The sequence below is a fragment of the Hyla sarda genome, chromosome 6, assembly GCF_029499605.1.
Source record: "Hyla sarda isolate aHylSar1 chromosome 6, aHylSar1.hap1, whole genome shotgun sequence".
Classification (NCBI taxonomy): domain Eukaryota; kingdom Metazoa; phylum Chordata; class Amphibia; order Anura; family Hylidae; genus Hyla; species Hyla sarda.
The window spans coordinates 110,669,715-110,695,760 of record NC_079194.1 but is presented as its reverse complement, the minus strand read 5'-3'; the positions used below and the strand labels follow the sequence as shown (position 1 = coordinate 110,695,760).

At 44.3% G+C, this 26,046-nt stretch overlaps 1 protein-coding gene across 1 annotated transcript; it reads right to left on the bottom strand.

The window, feature by feature from the left end:
* Positions 1 to 1,031: 1,031 nt before the first annotated feature.
* Positions 1,032 to 22,617, bottom strand: LOC130277598 (deoxyribonuclease-1-like). Its single transcript, XM_056528301.1, has 8 exons — positions 22,458 to 22,617; positions 20,192 to 20,280; positions 13,320 to 13,409; positions 11,939 to 12,051; positions 8,346 to 8,458; positions 5,448 to 5,605; positions 3,531 to 3,624; positions 1,032 to 1,832 (listed from the first exon to the last, which is right to left on the bottom strand). Exons 1-8 carry the CDS (start codon positions 22,578 to 22,580, stop codon positions 1,764 to 1,766), a joined length of 849 nt encoding a protein of 282 aa, XP_056384276.1. The 5' UTR covers positions 22,581 to 22,617; the 3' UTR covers positions 1,032 to 1,763.
* Positions 22,618 to 26,046: the final 3,429 nt, after the last annotated feature.

Genomic DNA, 26,046 nt, shown 5'->3' with positions numbered 1-26,046 from the left:
CGCATATTAGAGAAGTTCATGCTGGAGATCTCAAAGCACTACAATTTACAGCCATAGAAAAAGTAGAGGAGGAGTAGATAGACATCAGCAGTTACTAACAAAAGAGTCCCGGTGGATTTCCAGGTTAGATGTAACAGGCGCACTGGGTCTCAATGACAGAAATGAGGTAACATATTAAAAATGTTTTTCCTGCTATACCGAATGGTTGTTTTTACTTACCTGTTGTTTTAACTTATTGTTTATATGTTTCCATGGTAATGGTTACATGTGGTTTTACAAGCACACCATCACGTGAACTAATTAGGGGACTGGAGTGCGCGATATGGACCGTCGCCCCAGGCCCCCCCTCACCGCTCTTGTCCGCTCCCCTGCACGTGTGTTATACAGATGAAATAAAGAAAGTGTTTTAGGAAGTTACCGACGGAGTGAGTGCTCCATTTCATTTCTCTATGTTGGAGTCCCATAGAAGACTTCCATTCTAAATCCATAGACCGCTTTCAATAGCTATTCAGAGTGGAGATGAAGAGGTGCACTTGCTCGCTTCTGCCCCTTCATTCTAACGATCGGTGGGGGTCTCTGCACCCGGACACCCACCGATCTAAACCTCTGACATAAAAAATGATATAACATAAATTTATTTTCATGAAATACCGTAATTATCCAACAAAAACCTGTCCAACAGCTTCTACTGCATCGGACATTTTCTTTGTCAATTTATTATAGATGGACAAACTCTCAGTAAAAAAAATTAAAATAACCAAATGTATTTGTTTATCACCAATTTATATTCAATTAATCTATACCATATACATAGTTTGACTTTAGTAAACAAAGGGGTAATAATCCTGTTGGCTGAGGTAAAATCTGCAAATACTTTCAAGTTAATACGCATTAAAGGGGTACTCCACTGCTCAGCGTTTGGAAGAAACTGTTCCGAAGTCTGGAGGCGGCACTGGGAGCTTGTGATGTCATAGTCCCGCCCCCTAGTGCAAGTCTATGGGAGGGGGCGTGACGGCTGTCACGCCCCCTCCCATAGACTTGCATTGAGGAGGCAGGGTGTAATGTCATGAAGGGGCGGGGCTATGACATCACGAGCTCCCGCTGCCGGCTCCAGCGTTCAGATCAGTTTGTTCCAAACACTGAGCAGCGGAGTACCCCTTTAATGATCATAATTCTCTATTCTGCTACATTTCCACGGCTGTATGTTCATATGGACTTTGTATGTTTTTAATAAGAAGTAGAAAAGTAATTGTGTTTTTTCCTGTTTATCCAATGACATCCACTTTGCCAATAGCCTTGAATAGAAATAATCTCTCCATTTTCTGTACACAGTTCCTATGTAGACCTGTGTATTACCATGGTTACAGACTACAAACAAACCGATGCTTCTTTAGTCGTGTTGATCTCTGCCGTCTTCACAATATCTGCAGATCTGTTGCCATCAGTAACAATGTTACATAATTAGAGTAGAAATCATTGATGCCGATTAAAGGCGTAGTCCAGGCATCTTCTGTTATTTGCTGTAGCGATGGTAGCCCCAGAAACTGTATAGCCCAGCGCACTGTTGGCTGATTTGATTGGATAAAAGTGATCATTCTAATTGAATCTGCTCAACCTACCTTACATGAGGATGTAAGTTTTTTTTGTTTTCAATAGAGTCTATGGTAATGTGTTAAAAAAAATAATAATTATGAAATGCAATGAAAAAATGCTTAAAGTTCATAGGAATTGTGGCCTTAAGGAGTGAGGGGAAACTTGATTTGTCATTTCTTCTTTCCGGTCGCTGGTTTCAACTCCACTTCTACTGGGTAGTGATCACTTACTGCCAACGTCTGCAAAAGGATGTAGTAAGTAGAGATTACACTGACTTCTTACCACCATGACATCCTCCACAACTGCATTCGTACAGTAACCCCCATAACCCCCTCCTCTCAGCCTTTAACCTGAACCTGTTCTCATGTCCATTTTAGTACCTACTTTTATTCCCCATGGATTTTTGAATACCTCCTAAAAACTCAGTATTTTGCTGTTTTTCTCCCTGAAATATATGATAAACAGCTGTTAATGGGAACCTGACAGCTTCCTATAGGTCTGACCCATTACATTAAAGCGTTACTAGCACGTGGTGAGTAGATATGGAGGAGGACAAGCAGCATCTAGACACGCTGCCAACTCATGGATTGGTTGACATCCTGAGTGCTGTGAATTTCATACAAAGCTCGACACTTGATGCTCGATGGCTGTCAAGCCTAAGTGGGAGGGAGGAGGGCAAGGGCAGCATGACTACATACCGCTGTCGCTCCTCCTCCATGACTTCTTATTACGTACCAGGCCTGCTAATGAAAGTTGTTTTTCAGAAAATGCGACATCCGAGAGAACCTATGGACTCAGACTGCTATAAGGTAATGGGGGGGGGGGGGGGGGGGGCAGTCTACAAGGAGCCAACAGGTTTCCTTCAAATAGGCACTGTGACCTGAAAAAAGTTTTGACATAATGGCCCTTATTTACTATTGCAAACCCGACATGTTTTGTCGGGTTGTGCGCCAGATTCTGTCGCATTGTGCCAGAAATTCTGTATGCGCCAGATTTTGCGCCAGAATTGAAAAAACCCCGACTAACTCTTCATTTTGCTAAGAAAATCTGAAAAAGGGGTGTGGTTGCCGGGAAAAGGGGTGTATTCCCAACATTTTCACAAAAAAACAACATATTTACTAAGGTTTCCACATAAAATGTGGTGGATTTGAGCTGAGGAAAACCCTACAGATCAGAGCATGTGTAAAAAAAAAAGCAAAGTGTAGGAAAAGTGGGAAATGTAGGGAAACCTTAGTAAATACTGTGGAAAGTAAATTGTAGGGAATTAAAACCCACAAAGAAACCTACACAACACTCTTAGTAAATAAGGGCCATTGTAGGAACATGTCAAAAGTTTTGATTGGTTGGGGTGCGGAGACCCTCACTGATCAGGAGAACAAGCAGGGATCGTAGCATTCTTTCTTTGTCTCATTGCCCCATAGTGTTAGAATGGAGTAGCGAGGAAAAGGTCACAGAGAGCCGGGAAGTAAAGAATGCTTCTGTACTCTTATCCCTGCCTGTACTCCTGATTGATGGGGGTCTAAGCATTGAGACCCCGACCAATGGAAACTTTTTACATTTCAATAGTTTTTTAAGTGACAGACACACCTTAATGTTCTTTTGTCATTGGGACGTGTCCTAATGCGTTCACCTATTGAATTAAACTATGCCGAAACTGCACTGCTGAAAAGTGGTAGAGCGACACCCAGTTGTTATTTTCTTCATACATTTCCAGAAGGAATAACAGAGGAATGGCACAATGCAGAGGTCTAAGTAAAAATGCTCTAGCACTTTTTTTCCCATAGGGTTTGCAAGTATTTACTGAAAGACATGTCAGGAGAGCCAGGAGTCTAAGACACCAGTGAAGTCACAACGTGTTGTTTGCATAGGGTATATCTTGCACTGTGTGATAATTTATATTTGTTACATTGTTCTAAAACCCAGAAATGTCGTCTCACCTCCTCATCTGTTAGTTTGTACTCTTGCTGGAAGTTGAAGGGCTTAGCTGAGTTGGGAACAATGTGCTCCATCAAATCATCATGTACAACTATCCTAAAAGGGAAAGAAAGGGGAAAAAATAAAAAAATGTCTTCATTTCAATCTGTTGCATTTATTAGGCCTTATTTGCCATCCAGCCTGCATGCACCGAATCAAAAAATGCTTCATGATGGTTTTATTGACCTCGCAAACCCACATCGGATGGCAAATATGCCAGATAGTCCATAGGTCTGGTGCTGTATCTTGTTGTAGCTGGGGCGCTGGGGCAATAAGCTTGTGGCATCCAGTGTTACCATGAATTCCAATCAGGGACAATGCCAGATCACCGGATAAATGTGGACCCAGCCGTACATCATTTGTAGTGATCGGTAGCTCTGAGTCTTCCTGAGGGCACCAAGCCACAGAGACAATACCAGTCCAAGACTATGGTGAATGCAGTAAATAGCAGTTAGCATTATGACTGGCATTAATGCCCACAACCTGTGTAAAACTTGGTACTACCCAAGGTGTCTCTTTTGTAGGTGCACCTCTTTTGGCAATGGCTTTTTCACAGGGTGTGTAGCATACATGGGATCATGACCTCAGACTTTTTTCTGCAGCTGTGCTACAGTTTGTACAGTATTGTTATAAACTGTTTTAAGGGCACTATATGGTTAAGTAGGAACTGCTGTACTGCGCAGGCTGATCTACAGCCTGTTGGGTCTGTAATACCTTGGACAGTCCATACATGGATGAAGAAGGATTAACACCGTTCTACACATACATGGGGGTCTATACATGGTGGTTTAACTGCGGAATTTATCTGCTGAATTGTGTAGGTAAAATCCTCATCGGGTTAAGGTGTAAATGGATGAGATCTTACACATCTCCTCCACATGCTGAAATTTTCATAAAAAATCTAATAATCTGCAAATGTGTTGCAGATTTCACTATAGCAATATAACACAAAAATGTAGGCATGAAAAAGGCAGATGAATGCAATGGTTCCATGCAATTTAATGCATTGATGAATGACCATGGCGCCATCTTAAAGGGGTTATCCAGGAAAAACCTTTTTTTTATATATCAACTGGCTCCAGAAAGTTAAAGAGATTTGTAAATTACTTCTATTAAAAAATCTTAATCCTTTCAGTACTTATGAGCTTCTGAAGTTAAGGTTGTTATTTTCTGTCTAAATCCTCTGTGATGACACCTGTCTCAGGAAATGCCCAGTTTAGAAGCAAATCCCCATAGCAAATCTCTTCTCAACTGGGCGTTTCCTGAGACAGGTGTAATCAGAGAGCACTTAGATAGAAAAGAACAACCTTAACTTCAGAAGCTCATAAGTACTGAAAAGATTAAGATTTTTTTAATAGAAGTAATTTACAAATCTGTTTAACTTTCTGAAGCCAGTTGATATATATAAAAAATTTTTTTCCTGGATAACCCCTTTAATCAATTGAAAGAAAAGTTTGGACAATTTTGATGGCTACTACTTACAGACTTACAGTATACGTCATTCAGACGGCATTATTCGTGTCTGTATTCGGGTGGAAAGTAAATTACATTTCTACCAATTTTCACCATGGTGTCCTATAGAGACATCCAACCAGTGGACCCAGGTCTTGCTGTAGCAAAGCAGCTGATTTCTTCAGCAAACAGAACCCCACCTGACCTCTGGTTGTGTGTGGTATTGCAGCTCAGTTCCATTAAAGTGATGAGTTGTAATACCACATATTACCTAAGGACAAGTGTGGTTCTGTTTTTTGAAGAAATTAGTTTAGTTTTTTTATTTACTTTTGATCCTGGATAACCTCATTAAACATTTTTTTGTCCCAAAAAATACACTGCTCCAATGTAAACTATTATTAGCTAGAGATTTTATTATAGGTATGTACCGGTCATATGAGCAGTCTGTTGTATTGGTGGCTGTAGTGTCTTTGTCATCAGCGATTAACCAATGGAAGCATTTATCAGTCCTAAGTCTTATTGTTTTCATTTTTCTCCCTGAGACATATGACCCATCTGCATTGAAATCCCCAAGAAGGATGATATTCTGTATTCAGAAAAATTAAAGCAGAAATATTATTTTATTCAGATCACAAGAACATATGGAAATATAAAGCATTGTAGCGTATCCTATCAGGGCTACCGAAGCATAATTCATCATGTAGACTTAGGAAGCTTAAAGAGAACCTGTTGCCAGCCCCCAAAAAATGAGTTTGCATTATCATTAAATAGCTTAGGGTGCCCCGACCACATACCTTTTTACAGTTTCTTGATATGTTCCTCCATTCCCAATATATATGAATTTATATTTTGTCTGATAATTTAGGGAATCAGTCAGATGGGCGTGAACCTATTTTTAATAATGGGACTGAATATCAGGCGATGGAGTCCCATTATTAAAATTAAGTTCACACCCATCTGACTGATTCCCTAAATTGTCAGACAAACTATAAACCCTCACATCTTGGGAATGGGAGGGCATATAAAGAAACTGTAAAAATGTGTGTGATCAGGGCACCTGTAGCTATTAAATCACATTAAAATCTCAAGCTATTACACTACTGATAGCTCATACGGTTGACAGCTGTCTCTCCTAATATCCCCCCCCCCCCCCCCCATACACATGCACGTTCAGTTTAGTTTTATGTAGGTATTCTAAATGGGACAAATGAAATAGGCCGCTGCCAGAGGAGTCTGACAGCAGCCTATTTTGCCTGAAAACCAAAGGAATGGGAAGTTGGAATCCAACTGCCCAGACATTATCCTACCCAACATCTGCCATTTGGGGAGAATCAGCTGGTCCCCATACATATTAGATAGTTGTCTTGTCCTGCTGAAATTATTGACAAACCAGATAATCTAATGTGTACGACCATCACTAGCCCAAAACCATCTGCAACAATGTTTTATGTTGGCATCATGATAATCCCAATGGCTATGATGTGGACATGTAAGAAATTCACAGTGGCTGTAGTACCATGGAGGCCAATACACAATGATTTATGTAATTCTTCTAGTTTTACAGAGATTATGGCTTTTTCTGTTGTGTTGCGGCGTCCACACATTTGGTGACAGCAGAAAGTGCAGCCATATTGTTTTCCACTTTTGAATAATCTTGGAAACTAAGGTTGAACTGTTAATTCAATTTATTGCTGACTTAAAAGCGTCAGTATTTTCAGTTTCTGAAAACCGAATTTAAAAGCAACAACTATTTTGTGCGCACTTCCTGTTGTCGTTTTTACAAAATGAAACATAATTACCAAAATCTGGCTACTGCTATAATGTTTTCTTTACTAATATATGACAAATGTTATGCTTTGGTTGGAAACCCCCTTTTAATTGTATATGTTGACTGTCATGAAGAAATTTGACTGTAAGCCCCACATTCAGGCACTTGGTTAATCCCTTTGTGTCAAAAGTTGGCACTTAAAGGGGTTATCCAGGAAAAAACTTTTTTTCATATATATATCAACTGGCTCCAGAAAGTTAAACAGATTTGTAAATTACTTCTATTAAAAAATCTTAATCCTCTCAGTACTTATGAGCTTCTGAAGTTAAGGTTGTTCTTTTCTGTCTAAGTGCTCTCTGATGACACCTGTCTCGGGAAACGCCCAGTTTAGAAGCAAATCCCCATAGCAAACCTCTTCTAAACTGGGCGTTTCCCAAGACACGTGTCATCAGAGAGCACTTAGACAGAAAAGAACAACCTTAAAGGGTAGCTCCCACCATCCTCTTTTTTTTTTCTGTCCCTGCCTATTGCCCATTTATCCCTAACCCCCTCCCTGCCTTTATTTTTTTTTTTATTATCTTAAAAATGGCATTTTGTCTGCCTGGTAGTGTGCTCACTACCAGGCAGACTTCCCCAGCAGGCACCACGTCACTGATGCCTGCTGGGGGCCGAGTTCCGCCCATAGTTCTCCTGACAGGGTGCCTCCAGCTGTTTCACCACCACAACTCCCAGCATGCCCTGACATCTATTTGCTGTCAGGGCATGCTGGGAGTTGTAGTGGGGAAACAACTGGAGGCACCCTGTGTTGGAAGACACCCAGCCCCCGACCAATATCGCCCCCCCCCCCCTCCCCCTCACCTGTGCCGGACCATGAGCGGGGGTCCGTAGCAAGCAACAAGTGTATGCCCGGCTTCCTGTCATGCCCGTACACTCTGGAAACTGTCTCTATATTTCTGGAGGATTGAAAGTCCTGCAAGGAGCAGGCGTATCTCCACTGGAACCGGGGCTGTAAGCAGAGGTAAGAGCCATGTTCCTCCTTGCTGCAGGGAGAATATGCAGCAGGGAGGCGGCCAGTGTGTGAGTCCAGGGAGCCAATGCGCAGCCCTGGATTTCACTGTGCTCGCTCTCGCCTGTTTGATTGACAGGCGGGAGCGAGCACCGCAGTGACTGGAATTTCGACTCATTTGCCAGGCTCAAATGAGATGAAATCCAGTAGTGACGTCACTGCCGAATGCATTCGGCCACTAGGAGGGCGACCCCTAGTGGCCGAATTTAAAAGTGATTTTAAACTGGTTTAAAATCACTTTTTTTAATTAAACTATATTAGAGATATGTTGTAGTACTTAAGTACTACAACATATATAATTTTTTTTATTTCATGACAGTGCCCATTTAACTTCAGAAGCTCATAAGTACTGAAAGGATTAAGATTTTTTAATAGAAGTAATTTACAAATCTGTTTAATTTTCTGGAGCCAGTTGATTTTATATATATATAAAAGTTTTTTCCTGGATAACCCCTTTAATATGTAATGATTGCAGTGACCACTTTCGGATACCTGAGTCCCCCACTTTTCTTTAACATCCAGGTAGACGTCATACAACTCATCAATCTCCTGGACAGAGTCTTTGGGAGTAGTGTGCACTGGGATGAGAACAAAATCCTTCACAGCTGCGAAAGGAAGAGGATTCAATTTTAAAAATAGTCGCAAAACCTGTCAACCTCAATGAACGCTTTCTCTTTAACTATTCACCCTATGAATAATTTACAGATGAAGTGTTTACTTTTTTCTAGTGGTGACTTTTACTAACTGGCCTGCTCTTCTGAGGTTTTTTCATAGATATAGATGATGGAATCTACTCAAATACAAGCAGAGAGATGGATTTAAAAGGGTACTCTGGTGAAAAACTTTTTTTTTAAATCAACTGGTGCCAGAAAGTTAAACAGATTTGTAAATTACTCCTTTAAAAAAAAAAATTTTAATCCTTCCTTTACTTATTAGCTGCTGAATACTACAGTGGAAATTATTTTCCGTTTGAAACACAGAGCTGTTTGCTGACATCAAGAGCACAGTGCTCTCTGCTGACATCTCTGTCCATTTTAGGAACTGCCAGCGTAAAAGGAAATCCCCCATAGCAAACATATGCTGTTCTGGACAGTTCCTAAAATGGACAGAGATGTCAGCAGAGAGCACTGTGCTCGTGATGTCAGCAGACAGTTCTGTGTTTCAGAATTTCCACTGTAGTATTCAGCAGCTAATAAGTACAGGAAGGATTAAGATTTTTTAATAGAAGTAATTTACAAATCTGTTTAACTTTCTGGCACCAGTTGATAAAAAAAAAAAAAAAAAATAGTTTTTCACCGGAGTACCCCTTTAACAGCTGGTGAATTCTGTGAAATGACTTGGATCTAATAAATCTAATTATCTCAGCTTACGCCTAATACAGATCGACAATATTACTAGCAATTTTATATGGCGGAGCAGAGAAAACCAATTCTGAAAACATTTGGAGTTCAGGCAGTTTAGTGATTTCTCATAGGGTTCCCCTTTTCAAGGCCCCATGTGTGCCCCCAGATCATGGCACCATATAGAACCGTGACAGACATTTTTATTAAAATATATAAAATAAGAGGCACACAGATGTACAGTATGGCCCTACAGCAGACTGTGGGTGCAACACATTACAGAGCCATAGAAAACAGATTTAATACAAATTCCTGTATCGGTCCCTGCAAAAGGAGAATTTTTGGTCTATTAATTTGTTACCATTTTATTTTACTTTATTTAAGATACTTTACTACAACCATCCTGAAAATCTGATTAGTTCCAGATCAAAGGAATTTTACTGTCATGTTTTCTGGCCACAGTTTGGATCTTACATCACATGTTTATGACCTAAGCATTGACATGACTAATGTACCCGTTATCCAGGTATAGATAAATCAGTAAGATGTACATTCGGGTAGAAAAACAGACATGGTGCACATCTACAATCTTGTATAATGATCTGATTGCTTCTCAGCATAATATCAAAAACTAACAGGTTGTTAGTATACATTTTTGATCAAAAAGTACAAGCCCACTCGCCACGTCAAGGCCACCTATTTTGAGTGGGTCCCTAACGTCCCTAGCATAAAATGGCGCAGCACCGAGCGGCGACCACCACCGCCGCGACACCAATGCCCACAGTGGGGAGCGACCCACCGGCAGAGCGGCCCCAATGCCACTCAAACCAGTCTATGGGCCGCACCCCCCCGCAGACACGGCGCCACGGCAGTAACGGACACCGCACAGCACCACACCAGTGTGAACAGGGTGTAATGGCTCACTTACCATGCTCTCCCAGTCAGACTGGGAGGCTGCTAGGAAAGAAATGACCCATGTGTAGCTAACTACTACTTATATAGGGTTGGGCTGAGGGGGTGGGGAAGAGTGCAGACAACATGTTCAAACAAAAAAAAAAAAAGAGGGGATAGAAATCACAATGTGAATTCGGGTAGAAAAACAGACATGGTGCACATCTACAATCTTGTATAATGATCTGATTGCTTCTCAGCATAATATCAAAAACTAACAGGTTGTTAGTATACATTTTTGATCAAAAAGTACAAGCCCACTCGCCACGTCAAGGCCACCTATTTTGAGTGGGTCCCTAACGTCCCTAGCATAAAATGGCGCAGCACCGAGCGGCGACCACCACCGCCGCGACACCAATGCCCACAGTGGGGAGCGACCCACCGGCAGAGCGGCCCCAATGCCACTCAAACCAGTCTATGTGCACCATGTCTGTTTTTCTACCCGAATTCACATTGTGATTTCTATCCCCTCTTTTTTTTTTTTTTTTTTTTTTTTTTTGTTTGAACATGTTGTCTGCACTCTTCCCCACCCCCTCAGCCCAACCCTATATAAGTAGTAGTTAGCTACACATGGGTCATTTCTTTCCTAGCAGCCTCCCAGTCTGACTGGGAGAGCATGGTAAGTGAGCCATTACACCCTGTTCACACTGGTGTGGTGCTGTGCGGTGTCCGTTGCTGCCGTGGCGCCGTGTCTGCGGGGAGGTGCGGCCCAAAGACTGGTTTGAGTGGCATTGGGGCCGCTCTGCCGGTGGGTCGCTCCCCACTGTGGGCATTGGTGTCGCGGCGGTGGTGGTCGCCGCTCGGTGCTGCGCCATTTTATGCTAGGGACGTTAGGGACCCACTCAAAATAGGTGGCCTTGACGTGGCGAGTGGGCTTGTACTTTTTGATCAAAAATGTATACTAACAACCTGTTAGTTTTTGATATTATGCTGAGAAGCAATCAGATCATTATACAAGATTGTAGATGTGCACCATGTCTGTTTTTCTACCCGAATTCTCAGTAAGATGTACCGTATTAACAAAAAGGAGTACAGTGGTCCCTCAAGTTACTATATTAATTGGTTCCAGGATGACCATTGTATGTTGAGACCAGAACTCTATGGAAACCTGGTAATTGGTTCTAAAGGCACCAAAATGTCATCCAAAAATAGGAAAAAGTGAGGATTAAAGAAAAATAAGTAGATAACTAATATAGATAAAGCAAATCCTTACATATAAAAGTAAGAAAGATCTGCTGGGAGCTGTAAATCACTGTCTATGTCAGTGTTTCCCAAGCAGGGAGCCCCCAGTTGTTGCAAAACTACAACTCCCAGCATGCCCGGACAGCCGAAGGCTGTCTGGGCATGCTGGGAGTTGTAGTTTTGCAACAGCTGTGGGCACCCAGCTTGGGAAACACTGGTCTATGTAGAAGAAAGGAGCTTCTTCGGGGTCCTGTACAGTACACAGTGTCCTAAAAAAGTAACATGGAGCCGCCCTCACCTGGTGTCCAAAGGAGCAGGTAAAGTGTACAGAACATGTAATACCTCCCTGTACTGTAGGGGGTGGTACCAGACATCAGTCAGTGCATACGCTTCAGTAATACAGGTGTTTTACCAGTGAATGCCCATTCTGATTGGTCAGTTCTTTCAGACATTGACACATTTCACAGATCTGGACTGTCTGTACATTGTATGTTGAGTCTGGTTTCAACTTACAATGGTCCAGAAAAGACCATTGTATGTTGAAACTATTGTATGTTGAGGCCATTGTAAGTTGAGAGATCACTGTACATGTTTATGGCATATTTTTCCTACCTGTCTTTTTGGATTCGAATCTGACAATAAAAGGTTCTCGAGCAAATGAATCTTCATCTCCTTTCTGCATATCCTCGTACTGGTACTGCTCCTTCACCGACACAAAGTCCTTCCTGGAATGGAAACAGAGGAGACTGGTATTTTTAAGAGACTTATACAAAACGAAATATTCTGCAGTAGGGATTGCAGAATGGACTATAGTACAATATGATTCTGCCTGTTAATGCTACTACAGTGAGGTCAAATAAAACAGTATTCCCCTAATATTGGGACTGTACCCATTGCTTACTTACAATGCATTCATCATAAGGACTGGGGGCTGGAGGGTCTTTGCATCACCCAGTTATGTGCTCCAGGTTAAACATTTTTTACACAAAATCTATACCACAGATTGCGACAATGTGGTTAGAAAAAAAACGACTTCAGTGCTGTATTAAAGGGGTACTCCGGCGAAAACCTTTTTTCTTTTAAATCAACTGGTGGCAGAAATTTAAACAGATTTGTAAATGACTTATTTTAAAAAATCTTAATCCTTCCTGTACTTATTAGCTGCTGAATACTACAGGAAATTCTTTTCTTTTTGAAATTCTCTCTGATGACATCACTAGCACAGTGCTCTTTGCTGACGTCATTATAATAATAACTCTTTATTTATTGTTGTCCTTAGTGGGATTTGAACCCAAGGCAGCAGTGCTAACCACTGAGCCACCATGCTGCCCTTAGCATACATCTGCTATGCACGGTTGCTAAAATGGACAGAGATGTCAGCAGAGAGCACTGTGATCGTGATGTAATCAGTGTTCCAAAAAGAAAGGAATTTCCTCTTTAGCATTCAGCAGCTGATAAGTACTGGAAGGATTAAGATTTTTTAATAGAAGTAATTTACAAATATGTTTAACTTTCTGGCACCACTTGATTTAAAAGAAAAAAAGGTTTTCACCGGAGTACCCCTTTAAGTGCATTTGGAAAGTCTTCAGACCACTTTTTTACATTTAGCTATGTTGCGACCATTGGGTTCTTGGTCAACTCTTACCAAGGCTCTTCTCCCCCGATTACTTAGTTTTTTTGAGTCCTGGTTGCTCCAAACTTCTTCCCTTTAAGAATTATGGGGGTCACTGTTCTCTTGGGATCTTTCAATGCAGCAGACATTTTCGTACCCTTCCCCAGATCTGTGCCTCCACTCAGTCCTTAAGCCACAACTCTTTTTGACAAGTTTTCACCCCTTGTGTCTGGCATAGGGAAAAAGTGCCTAAAATGTATCTAAAACTCTAAATGTAGCGCTGATCATGTAAGAGCACAAATTACACTGGAACTCTGGCATTTGCAACAGTAAATCTGCCCTATAAATTTGCTGTAATAGAAATATATATTAATATATTACCTGAAGATGAAGAGGTATTGCTCCTTATAGTCACCTCTTCCCAAGGGTTTGCTAATTATATATGTATAAGATGCTCCATCCTTACATGTGCTAGATAAGGGAACAGAAGGATTTAGTTACAAGATATGTTCTTATCCATTCTCCTCTAAAGTTTAATTAAAAATTTCCTGTAAACAGAGAGCAGTGCATTGTGGGAGCTCTTAAAACTCTAAAGTTACTCAGTTGGGCCGAAGCTGTTTGGTCATATGTCTGAGGCTGGGTTCACATCACGTTTTTACGAATACGGGACCGCATACGGCTGGGGGGAACTAAAACCTCCCGTATCCCTGTTTGTTTTCCAACCACACCTAAAATCGTAGTCGACCGCGGTTTGAGGTGCAGTGGAAAACCGCATACGAGGCAAAAATGAGCCGACCGGAGTCAGTGTCTCACTCCGGTCGGCTCATTGAAATGAATTACATAAGGGCGGCATATGGCAAAGATACGGGAGCGCAATGTTTTAGCTCCCCCCAGCCGTATACGGTGCCTTATTGGTAAAAACGTGTTGTGAACCAAGCCTGACACTATTGTAGCGCTAAACCGCTGTCTGTTACCAAGGGCAACCAGCAGAATTTTGACAGAATTGTATAAAAGAATAAAGTGAATGGCTTTGCCAGAATTACTTAAAGTCCCATAGATGTTTATTATATACATGATAGGGAATGTATCAATGCAAATATTTGGCAACATAACACTGTAACATAACAATATTTGGCAACATAAAGCTAGTTTTTTTTTTTTTTTTGTGTGTGTGTGTGTGAAGCAATGATTAAATCCACCATGGATCCAGATGTATAAAGACATATACAGTTGCGCCTTTTTTGGCAGGTTTGCACCGGGTTTGGCAAGTGGATGGACAACGAGGGTGCAAATTGCCACAAAGAGGGCAAGCAGGTGTAAATTCTAGTAAAGATCTAGGTGTCACGATGCCGGCTGGCAGGTAGTGGACCCTCTGTGCCAGAGAGGGATTGGCGTGGACCGTGCTAGTGGACCGGTTCTAAGCCACTACTGGTATTCACCAGAGCCCGCCGCAAAGCGGGATGGTCTTGCTGCGGCGGTAGTGACCAGGTCGTATCCACTAGCAACGGCTCACCTCTCTGGCTGCTGAAGATAGGCGCGGTACAAGGGAGTAGGCAGAAGCAAGGTCGGACGTAGCAGAAGGTCGGGGCAGGCAGCAAGGATCGTAGTCAGGGGCAACGGCAGAAGGTCTGGAAACACAGGCAAGGAACACACAAGGAACGCTTTCACTGGCACTAAGGCAACAAGATCCGGCAAGGGAGTGCAAGGGAAGTGAGGTAATATAGGGAAGTGCACAGGTGAAAACCCTAATTGGAACCACTGCGCCAATCAGCGGCGCAGTGGCCCTTTAAATCGCAGAGACCCGGCGCGCGCGCGCCCTAGGGAGCGGGGCCGCGCGCGCCGGGACAGAACAGACGGGGAGCGAGTCAGGTAGGGGAGCCGGGGTGCGCATCGCGAGCGGGCGCTACCCGCATCGCGAATCGCATCCCGGCTGGCAGCAGGATCGCAGCGCCCCGGGTCAGAGGACGTGACCGGAGCGCTGCAGCGGAGGGAGTGAAGCGAGCGCTCCGGGGAGGAGCGGGGACCCGGAGCGCTCGGCGTAACAGTACCCCCCCCCTTGGGTCTCCCCCTCTTCTTGGAGCCTGAGAACCTGAGGAGCAGACTTTTGTCAAGGATGTTGTCCTCAGGTTCCCAGGATCTCTCTTCAGGACCACAACCCTCCCAGTCTACTAAAAAAAAATTTTTCCCTCTGACCTTTTTGGCAGCCAAAATTTCCTTGACCGAGAAGACGTCCGAGGAGCCGGAAACAGGAGTGGGAGGAACAGATTTGGGAGAAAAACGGTTGAGGATGAGTGGTTTGAGAAGAGAGACGTGAAAGGCATTAGGGATACGAAGAGAAGGAGGAAGAAGAAGTTTATAAGAGACAGGATTAATTTGACACAAAATTTTGAAAGGACCAAGATAGCGTGGTCCCAACTTGTAGCTAGGGACACGGAAGCGGACATATTTAGCGGAGAGCCATACCTTGTCTCCAGGGGAAAAAACGGGAGGAGCTCTTCTTTTCTTATCCGCGAACCTCTTCATGCGTGAAGAAGCCTGTAAGAGAGAATTTTGGGTCTCTCTCCATATAATGGAAAGGTCACGAGAAATGTCATCCACAGCGGGCAGACCAGAGGGCAAGGGGGTAGGGAGGGGGGGAAGAGGGTGACGGCCGTACACCACGAAAAATGGGGATTTGGAGGAAGATTCAGAGACCCTGAAGTTATACGAAAATTCGGCCCATGGAAGGAGATCTGCCCAGTCATCCTGGCGGGAGGAAACAAAATGTCGCAAATAATCACCCAGGATCTGGTTAATTCTTTCTACTTGTCCATTGGACTGGGGATGATATGCAGAGGAAAAATTTAATTTAATCTTGAGTTGTTTACAGAGAGCCCTCCAGAATTTAGACACGAATTGGACCCCTCTATCCGAGACAATCTGCGTAGGCAACCCGTGAAGACGAAAAATGTGTACAAAAAATTGTTTAGCCAACTGAGGCGCAGAAGGAAGACCAGGAAGAGGGATGAAATGTGCCATTTTGGAGAATCGATCAACGACCACCCAAATAACGGTGTTGCCACGGGAAGGGGGTAAATCAGTAATAAAATCCATACCAATCAGAGACCAAGGCTGTTCGGGGACAGGCAGAGGATGAAGAAAACCAGCGGGCTTCTGGCGAGGAGTCTTATCCCGGGCACAGATAGTGCAGGCTCGCACAAAGTCCCCAACATCCGTCTCCAGAGTCGGCCACCAATAGAAGCGGGAGATGAGTTGCACAGATTTCTTGATGCCCGCATGACCTGCGAGATGGGAGGAGTGACCCCATTTGAGGATTCCGAGGCGTTGGCGTGGAGAAACAAAGGTCTTTCCTGGAGGAGTCTGCCTGATGGAGGCAGGAGAAGTGGAGATCAGGCAGTCAGGTGGAATGATGTGTTGCGGAGGGAGATCAACTTCTGAGGCATCCGAGGAACGAGAGAGAGCATCGGCCCTAATGTTCTTATCGGCAGGACGAAAGTGAATCTCAAAATTAAATCGGGCAAAGAACAGAGACCACCGGGCCTGGCGAGGATTCAGCCGTTGGGCCGACTGGAGGTAGGAGAGGTTCTTGTGGTCGGTGTAGATAATAACAGGAAATCTTGATCCCTCCAGCAGATGCCTCCATTCCTCAAGTGCTAATTTAATGGCTAGAAGCTCTCGATCCCCGATGGAGTAGTTCCTCTCCGCTGGAGAGAAGGTCCTAGAGAAAAAACCACAAGTGACAGCATGCCCGGAAGGATTTTTTTGTAGAAGAACAGCTCCAGCTCCTACTGAGGAGGCATCAACCTCCAATAGGAAGGGTTTGGAAGGGTCAGGTCTGGAGAGCACGGGAGCCGAAGAAAAGGCAGACTTGAGTCGTTTAAAGGAGTCTTCTGCTTGAGGAGGCCAGGACTTGGGATCAGCATTTTTCTTGGTTAAAGCCACGATAGGAGCCACAATGGTAGAAAAATGTGGAATAAATTGCCTGTAATAATTGGCGAACCCCAAAAAGCGTTGGATAGCACGGAGTCCGGAGGGGCGTGGCCAATTTAAGACGGCAGAGAGTTTGTCTGGATCCATCTGTAGTCCCTGGCCAGAGACCAAATATCCTAGAAAAGGAAGAGATTGGCATTCAAACAGACATTTCTCAATTTTGGCATAGAGTTGGTTGTCACGAAGTCTCTGAAGAACCATACGGACATGCTGGCGGTGTTCTTCTAGATTGGCAGAAAAAATTAGGATATCGTCCAGATATACCACAACACAGGAGTATAACAGATCACGAAAAATTTCATTGACAAAGTCTTGGAAGACGGCAGGGGCATTGCACAGTCCAAAGGGCATGACCAGATACTCAAAGTGTCCATCTCTGGTGTTAAATGCCGTTTTCCACTCGTCCCCCTCTCTGATGCGGATGAGGTTATAGGCGCCTCTTAAGTCCAATTTAGTGAAGATGTGGGCACCTTGGAGGCGATCAAAGAGTTCAGAGATGAGGGGTAAGGGGTAGCGGTTCTTAACCGTGATTTTATTAAGACCGCGGTAGTCAATGCAAGGACGTAGGGAGCCATCTTTTTTGGACACAAAGAAAAATCCGGCTCCGGCAGGAGAGGAGGATTTACGGATAAAGCCCTTTTTTAGATTCTCCTGGACGTATTCGGACATGGCAAGAGTCTCTGGGGCAGAGAGAGGATAAATTCTGCCCCGGGGTGGAGTAGTACCCGGGAGGAGGTCGATAGGGCAATCATAAGGCCTGTGAGGAGGTAGAGTCTCAGCTTGTTTTTTGCAGAAAACATCCGCGAAGTCCATATAGGCCTTAGGGAGACCGGTTACTGGAGGAACCACAGAGTTACGGCAAGGGTTACTGGGAACCGGTTTTAGACAGTTCTTGGAACAAGAGGACCCCCAACTCTTGATCTCCCCAGTGGACCAATCCAGGGTTGGGGAATGAAGTTGAAGCCAGGGAAGTCCAAGAAGAATCTCCGAGGTGCAATTGGGGAGGACCAAAAGTTCAATCCTCTCATGATGAGATCCGATGCTCATAAGAAGGGGCTCCGTGCGGAAACGTATGGTACAGTCCAGTCTTTCATTATTTACACAATTGATGTAGAGGGGTCTGGCGAGACTGGTCACTGGGATGTTGAACCTGTTGACGAGAGAGGCCAAAATAAAATTTCCTGCAGATCCAGAGTCCAAGAAGGCCACTGTAGAGAAGGAGAAGGCAGAGGCAGACATCCGCACAGGCACAGTAAGACGTGGAGAAGCAGAGTAGACATCGAGGACTGTCTCACCTTTGTGCGGAGTCAGCGTACGTCTTTCCAGGCGGGGAGGACGGATAGGACAATCCCTCAGGAAGTGTTCGGTACTAGCACAGTACAGGCAGAGGTTCTCCATACGGCGTCGTGTCCTCTCTTGAGGTGTCAGGCGAGACCGGTCGACCTGCATAGCCTCCACGGCGGGAGGCACAGGAACAGATTGCAGGGGACCAGAGGAGAGAGGAGCCGAGGAGACGAAACGCCTCGTGCGAACAGAGTCCATATCTTGGCGGAGTTCCTGACGCCTTTCAGAAAAACGCATGTCAATGCGAGTGGCTAGGTGAATAAGTTCATGTAGATTAGCAGGAATTTCTCGTGCGGCCAGAACATCTTTAATGTTGCTGGATAGGCCTTTTTTGAAGGTCGCGCAGAGGGCCTCATTATTCCAGGACAATTCTGAAGCAAGTGTACGGAATTGTACGGCATACTCGCCAACGGAAGAATTACCCTGGACCAGGTTCAACAGGGCAGTCTCAGCAGAAGAGGCTCGGGCAGGTTCCTCAAAGACACTTCGGATTTCCGAGAAGAAGGAGTGTACAGAGGCAGTGACGGGGTCATTGCGGTCCCAGAGCGGTGTGGCCCATGACAGGGCTTTTCCGGACAGAAGACTGACTACGAAAGCCACCTTAGACCTTTCAGTGGGAAACAGGTCCGACATCATCTCCAGATGCAGGGAACATTGGGAAAGAAAGCCACGGCAAAACTTAGAGTCCCCATCAAATTTATCCGGCAAGGATAAGCGTATCCCAGGAGCGGCCACTCGCTGCGGAGGAGGTGCAGGAGCTGGCGGAGGAGATGACTGCTGAAGCTGTGGTAGCAACTGTTGTAGCATAACGGTCAGTTGAGACAGCTGTTGGCCTTGTTGCGCTATCTGTTGTGACTGCTGGGCGACCACCGTGGTGAGGTCAGCGACAACTGGCAGAGGAACTTCAGCGGGATCCATGGCCGGATCTACTGTCACGATGCCGGCTGGCAGGTAGTGGACCCTCTGTGCCAGAGAGGGATTGGCGTGGACCGTGCTAGTGGACCGGTTCTAAGCCACTACTGGTATTCACCAGAGCCCGCCGCAAAGCGGGATGGTCTTGCTGCGGCGGTAGTGACCAGGTCGTATCCACTAGCAACGGCTCACCTCTCTGGCTGCTGAAGATAGGCGCGGTACAAGGGAGTAGGCAGAAGCAAGGTCGGACGTAGCAGAAGGTCGGGGCAGGCAGCAAGGATCGTAGTCAGGGGCAACGGCAGAAGGTCTGGAAACACAGGCAAGGAACACACAAGGAACGCTTTCACTGGCACTAAGGCAACAAGATCCGGCAAGGGAGTGCAAGGGAAGTGAGGTAATATAGGGAAGTGCACAGGTGAAAAACCTAATTGGAACCACTGCGCCAATCAGCGGCGCAGTGGCCCTTTAAATCGCAGAGACCCGGCGCGCGCGCGCCCTAGGGAGCGGGGCCGCGCGCGCCGGGACAGAACAGACGGGGAGCGAGTCAGGTAGGGGAGCCGGGGTGCGCATCGCGAGCGGGCGCTACCCGCATCGCGAATCGCATCCCGGCTGGCAGCAGGATCGCAGCGCCCCGGGTCAGAGGACGTGACCGGAGCGCTGCAGCGGAGGGAGTGAAGCGAGCGCTCCGGGGAGGAGCGGGGACCCGGAGCGCTCGGCGTAACACTAGGTCAGCTCAGAGCTCTGGGCCCGTCTCCAAACTTCACTGCACACACAGGGCTGCTGCAGGTAGCCCTGTGTGTCTGATCATAGGCGAATATGCAGCATATTTCCTGCTCTGCAGTGGATTTTGCGCAGCATGAAATATGCTGTGTATATGCAATGTGTGATCCTACCCTAAAGGGGGAGTTTCCGTGAAGGGTATTTTTTTTAATGCAAACCTTGGGTGTACTTCAAAATGTCCTGCTATTGTGATGCAAATAGTATGGGTGCATTTTACCCGCATTCACCTATTTAACTGCTCCACCAGTTTTTTTGCAGCTTTTTCTTTCGAATCAAAGACTTCCAGGAGCACAATCATGTCATACCGTGACACAATCTGAAAGATGAAGGGGTAGAGGAACATTGCAGCACATTTTAGGTATAATCTGTGCACTCGGATATCCTGTATTATAATAATATAGATATTAACATATTTTAATTATTGCAATTATGAAATAAAACCACAATATATTTTTGGTTGTGTTGGAAAAAACGGAGAGCTGAAATCATGGGAAACTCTAATTGTACAAAAGCCAATACTGTATATATTATGTATACTGAGTGCAGCTAAAATACAATGATATTCAGTATAGGGATGCCATTTAATGTTTTCTGTTTTGACAATCCACTAATCTGTATGGAAACCTGGCAGCAAGTATTCAATATCCCTGCAGGGCCCCCACAGGGAAAATGAAACATTGCACAGTTCAAATTAAAATTAAAGAGGTAATCTGCTGGAAAACATTTCTTTTTTAAATCAACTGGTGCCAGAAAGTTAAACAGATTTGTAAATTACTTCTTTTAAAAATCTTCATCCTTCCAGTACTTTTCAGCTGCTGTATACTACAGAGGAAGTTCTTTTCTTTTTGAATTTCTTTTCTGTCTGTTGACACCTCTGTCAATGTCAGGAACTGTCCAGAGCAGGAGAGGTTTGCTATGGGGATTTGCTCCTGCTCTGGACAGTTTCTGACATGGACAGAGGTGTCAGCAGAGAGCATTGTGGTCAGACAGAAAGGAAATTCAAAAAGAAAATAACTTCCTGCGGAGCATACAGCAGCTGATAAGTACTGGAAGGATTATGTTTTTTAAATAGAAGTAATTTACAAATCTGTTTAACTTTCTGGCACCAGTTGATTTAAAAAAAAAATGTTTTCCAGCAGAGTATCCCTTTAAGGGGCTTTCCATGTACTGCATCAACATGCAGGGTCCTCCAGAGAAAGAGATGCAGACCCTAAAAGGTTACGATCCTTAAAGGGGTTATCCAGGAAAAACTTTTTTTTTATATATCAACTGGCTTCAGAAAGTTAAACAGATTTGTAAATTACTTCTATTAAAAAATCTTAATCCTTTCAGTACTCATGAGCTTCTGAAGTTAAGGTTGTTCTTTTCTATCTAAGTGCTCTCTGATGACTTGTGTCTCGGGAACCGCCCAGTTTAGAAGCAAATCCCCATAGCAAACCTCTTCTAAACTGGGCGGTTCCCGAGACACGTGTCATCAGAGAGCACTTAGACAGAAAATAACAACCTTAACTTCAGAAGCTCATAAGTACTGAAAGGATTAAGATTTTTTAATAGAAGTAATTTACAAATCTCTTTAACTTTCTGGAGCCAGTTGATATATATATATAAAAAAAAGTTTTTTCCTGGATAACCCCTTTAAAAGGAGATCTTCGTCTATTAAAAAAGGATTTTCTAAACCAAAGATATATAATAGATCATTTCCTACGCAAAACAATATAATCTTTGTAATATAATCAGAAAATCTGAGGTTTTGAGTCATCTTCTTCTGTCAAGTTGTAAACAATTCTGTTACTGATAAATGTCAATAGAGGACCGCCATTACAGCAGTTGTCTCTCATCTTTCCTAGAGTCCAGAATGACAAATGTGCCTAATGCCGTAACATGGAGAAGTCTGCAAAAAGTTCAGTGTAAACTCTACTGGAATCTGTAGCGTTGGATGACACACATCTTCCCATTCACAAATAAGTGAGAAAATGAGCAAAAAAAAGAATATGTGATACCTGTCCTAGAAGATAGTAGTAATGACAGGAGTAGAGATGAGCGAACTTACAGTAAATTCGATTCGTCACGAACTTCTCGGCTCGGCAGTTGATGACTTATCCTGGGTAAATTAGTTCAGCCTTCAGGTGCTCCGGTGGACTGGAAAGGTGGATACATTCCTAGGAAAGAGTCTCCTAGGACTGTATCCACCTTTTCCAGCCCATCGGAGCACCTGAAAGCAGAACTAATTTATGCAGGAAAAGTCATCAACTGCCGAGCCGAGAAGTTCGTGACGAATCGAATTTACTGTAAGTTCGCTTATCTCTAGACAGGAGAAAAGAAATAAAGTCCCACACCACAAACAGTAAGTATTGTCTGTAGTTGTGCAGCTTTTCTTCACCGCAGTCTGGTAACCTGTCATTCTGTGTGCAGCACATTACCCAACCCGGTCTGTACCCAGCCACTTCCTCAGGCCTCCATTGCCAGCACTGCCCCACCAGTGCCTGCACTCACCCTGGTAATGATTGAGAACACTTTACTGTCAGTGCATTTCTTCAGCCCAAACCTGCGGGCATTGAACGATGCAATCTTCATGGCTTTACGCTGTCTGTTCCAAAAAAAAGAAAAACAAGACATTTTCTCACAGTCCGTGAAGTAGCGGTGCAAACCACAATCTCATCTGACACGTCTTTTACTTCCTTATGTGTGACATACAGCTCAGCTTGAGTCTAAAGGGGCTGTACATGATAAGAAAACACACAGCAACTTTCTTCCAGGAACAGCACCTCTCCTGTCCACAGGTTGTGTATGGTATTGTAGAACAGCCTTGTTGCCTTCATAGGAGCCGGCTGTAATACCAGACCAGCTGTTGTAAAACCACAACTCCCAGCATGCCCAGACAGCCAAATTAGGGCATGCTGGGAGTTGTAGTTTTCCAACAGCTGGAGGCATCCTGGTTGGGAAACATTGCTTTAAGGCAGAGGTCTCCAACCTGCGGTCTTCCAGATGTTGCAAAACTACAATTCCCAGCATGCCCGGACAGCCAAAGGCTGTCCGGGCATGCTGGGAGTTGTAGTTTTGCAGCATCTGGAGGTCCGCAGGTTGGAGACCACTGCTTTAGGGGATACCACACCTTCTTACCATAGAGTTTTCCCGAAAAAAACGTTGATAGCCTAGCCTCATATTTGCCATCAATGTGTAATTCACAAGGGGAATCCATCCCCTAGGACACTGCTCCAACCAATACATTTCTGGGATGATGACTCCTTCAGTACAGTACACAATAGAGCACCACTCGACTCTATGTGGTTGCATTGGGTATGGCACCTAGGGGCCCTCTTAGCTGGTCCGACACATGCTGTAAATAAGTGCTGATCTGGTAGATTCTGTTTACTGAGCCTATTACTCAAGGCTCAACTATCATGGCTTAAAGGGGTACTTCGGTGGAATTTTTTTTTTTTTTTTTAATAAACTGGTGCCAGAAAGTTAAACAGATTTGTAAAATACTTCCATTAAAAAATCTTTACCCTTCCAGTACTTTTTAGCAGCTGTATGCTACAGAGGAAACTCTTTTCTTTTTGAATTTCTTTTCTGTCTGACCACAGTGCTCTCTGCTGACACCTGATGCCCGTATCAGGAACTGTCCAGAGCAGGAGAAAATCCCCATAGCAAACCTAAGCTGCTCTGGACAGTTCCTGACACGGACAGAGGTGTCAGCAGAGAGCACTGTGGACCAGACAAAAAATTCAAAAAGAAAAGAATTTCCTCTGTACCATACAGATGCTTAAAAGTACTGGAAGGGTAAAGATTGTTTAATAGAAGTAATTTACAAATCTATTTAACTTTCTGGCACCAGTTCATTTAAAAAAACAAAAACAAAAAAAAACATGTTTTCCACCGGAGTACCCCTTTAAGGCTCAACTATCATGCAGAGAAGGCTAACTGAATAATCGCAGGATCCTAATACATAAATATGATTTTTTTAGCATGGCAAAATTGTGCGGACAGCCAAAGAATGAGCATTTGCTTCTCCTATTACAGAGGATATAATTGTTTGGTGTAATAGGTAATAAGATTTATTCACTTATTTCTGCTACAATGTTGTAAAGTGCATGGTAGAAGCTTAGCTAGAAAACATATACACTGCACAAAAAAATAAAGGGAACACTAAAATAACACATCCTAGATCTGAATGAATGAACTAATTGTATGAAATACTTTCGTCTTTACATAGTTGAATGTGCTGACAACAAAATCACACAAAAATTATCAATGGAAATCAAATTTATCAACCCATGGAGGTCTGGATATGGAGTCACACTCAAAATCAAAGTGGAAAACCATACTACAGGCTGATCCAACTTTGATATAATGTCCTTAAAACAAGTCAAAATGAGGCTCAGTAGTGTGTGTGGCCTTCACGTGCCCGTATGACCTCCCTACAACACCTGGGCATGCTCCTGATGAGGTGGAGGTGGACTAAAGCGTCCGCCAACTCCTGGACTGTCTGTGGTGCAACGTGGCATTGGTGGATGGAGCGAGACATGATGTTCCAGATGTGCTCAATTGGATTCAGGTATGGGGAACCGGCAGGCCAGTCCATAGCATCAATGCCTTCCTCTTGCAGGAACAGCTGACACACTCCAGCCACATGAGGACTAGCATTGTCTTGCATTAGGAGGAACCCAGGGACAAGCACACCAGCATATGGTCTCTCACAAGGGGTACCTAATGGCAGTCAGGCTATCTCTGGCAAACACATGGAGGGCTGTGCTGCCCCCCCAAAGAAATGCTACCCTACACCATTACTGACCCACCGCCAAACCGGTCATGCTGGGGGATGTTGCAGGCAGCAGAACGTTCTCTACGGCATCTCCAGACTCTGTCAGGTCTGTCACATGTGCTCAGTGTGAACCTGCTTTCATCTGTGAAGAGCACAGGGCGCCAGTGGGGAATTTGTCAATCTTGGTGTTTTCTGGCAAATGCCAAACGTCCTGCATGGTGTTGGGCTGTAAGCACAACCCCCACATGTGGATGTCGGGCCCTCATACTAGTGTTGCTCGCGAATATTCGCAATTCGAATATTATTTGCGAATATCGCATATTCGCGAATTCGCGAATTTCGCGAATATAGCGCTATATATTCATAATTACGAATATTCGTTTTTTTTTTAGTTTTTTTTTTTTTGTATATGCTAATTTTCACATATGTTAATTTTCGCATACGCGAATATGCGCATATGCGAAAATAAAGCGAGAATATAACGAATATGCGAATTCGTCCATATATTCGCGAATATTCGCGAATTCGAATATGGCCTATGCCGCTCAACACTACCTCATACCACCTTCATGGAGTCTGTTTCTGACCGTTTAAGTGGACACATGCACATTTGTGGCCTGCTGGAGGTCATTTTGCAGGACTCTGGCAGTGTTCCTCCTTGCACAAAGTGGGGGCAGCAGTCCTGCTGCTGGGTTGTTGCCCTCCTACAGCCTCTTCCAAATCTCCTGATGTACTGGCCTGTCTCCTGGTAGCGCCTCCATGCTGTGGACACTACGCTGAGAGACACAGCAAACCTTCTGGCCACAGCTCGCATTGATGTGTCATCCTTGATTAGCTGCACTACCTGAGCCACTTGTGTAGGTTGTGGACTCCGTCTCATGCTACCACTAGAGTGAAAGCACCGCCAGCATTCAAAAGTGACCAACACATCAGCCAGAAATCATAGAAACTGATGTGGTGTCCCTACCGCATCCTATACGGTAACTATGTATGTGTGGGTCCCCATAGCCAGAGTCCCTAGGACGTAAGGATCCCTGTTGTGTAGCCTACCCCTTGTCACCTCTATTCCAACTAATAGCCTAGTAATTTATGTAAGGGTGATGTAAATATAGTAATATATGTAAATAAATGGTTAATTACCGGTTCCATAGCGTTGCAGGACCTGCGGGTCACGTGACTAGGTAAACTCTATGGTATTCTGCTTAAGGACCTTTGGAGACCCGGTGACGTATGCAATCCCATTACTCTGTGTAATGGTGAATGACAGATGTTCGGACCAATCGGATTCACCCCGCCCCCTGCCCATATAAGGGAGCGGTG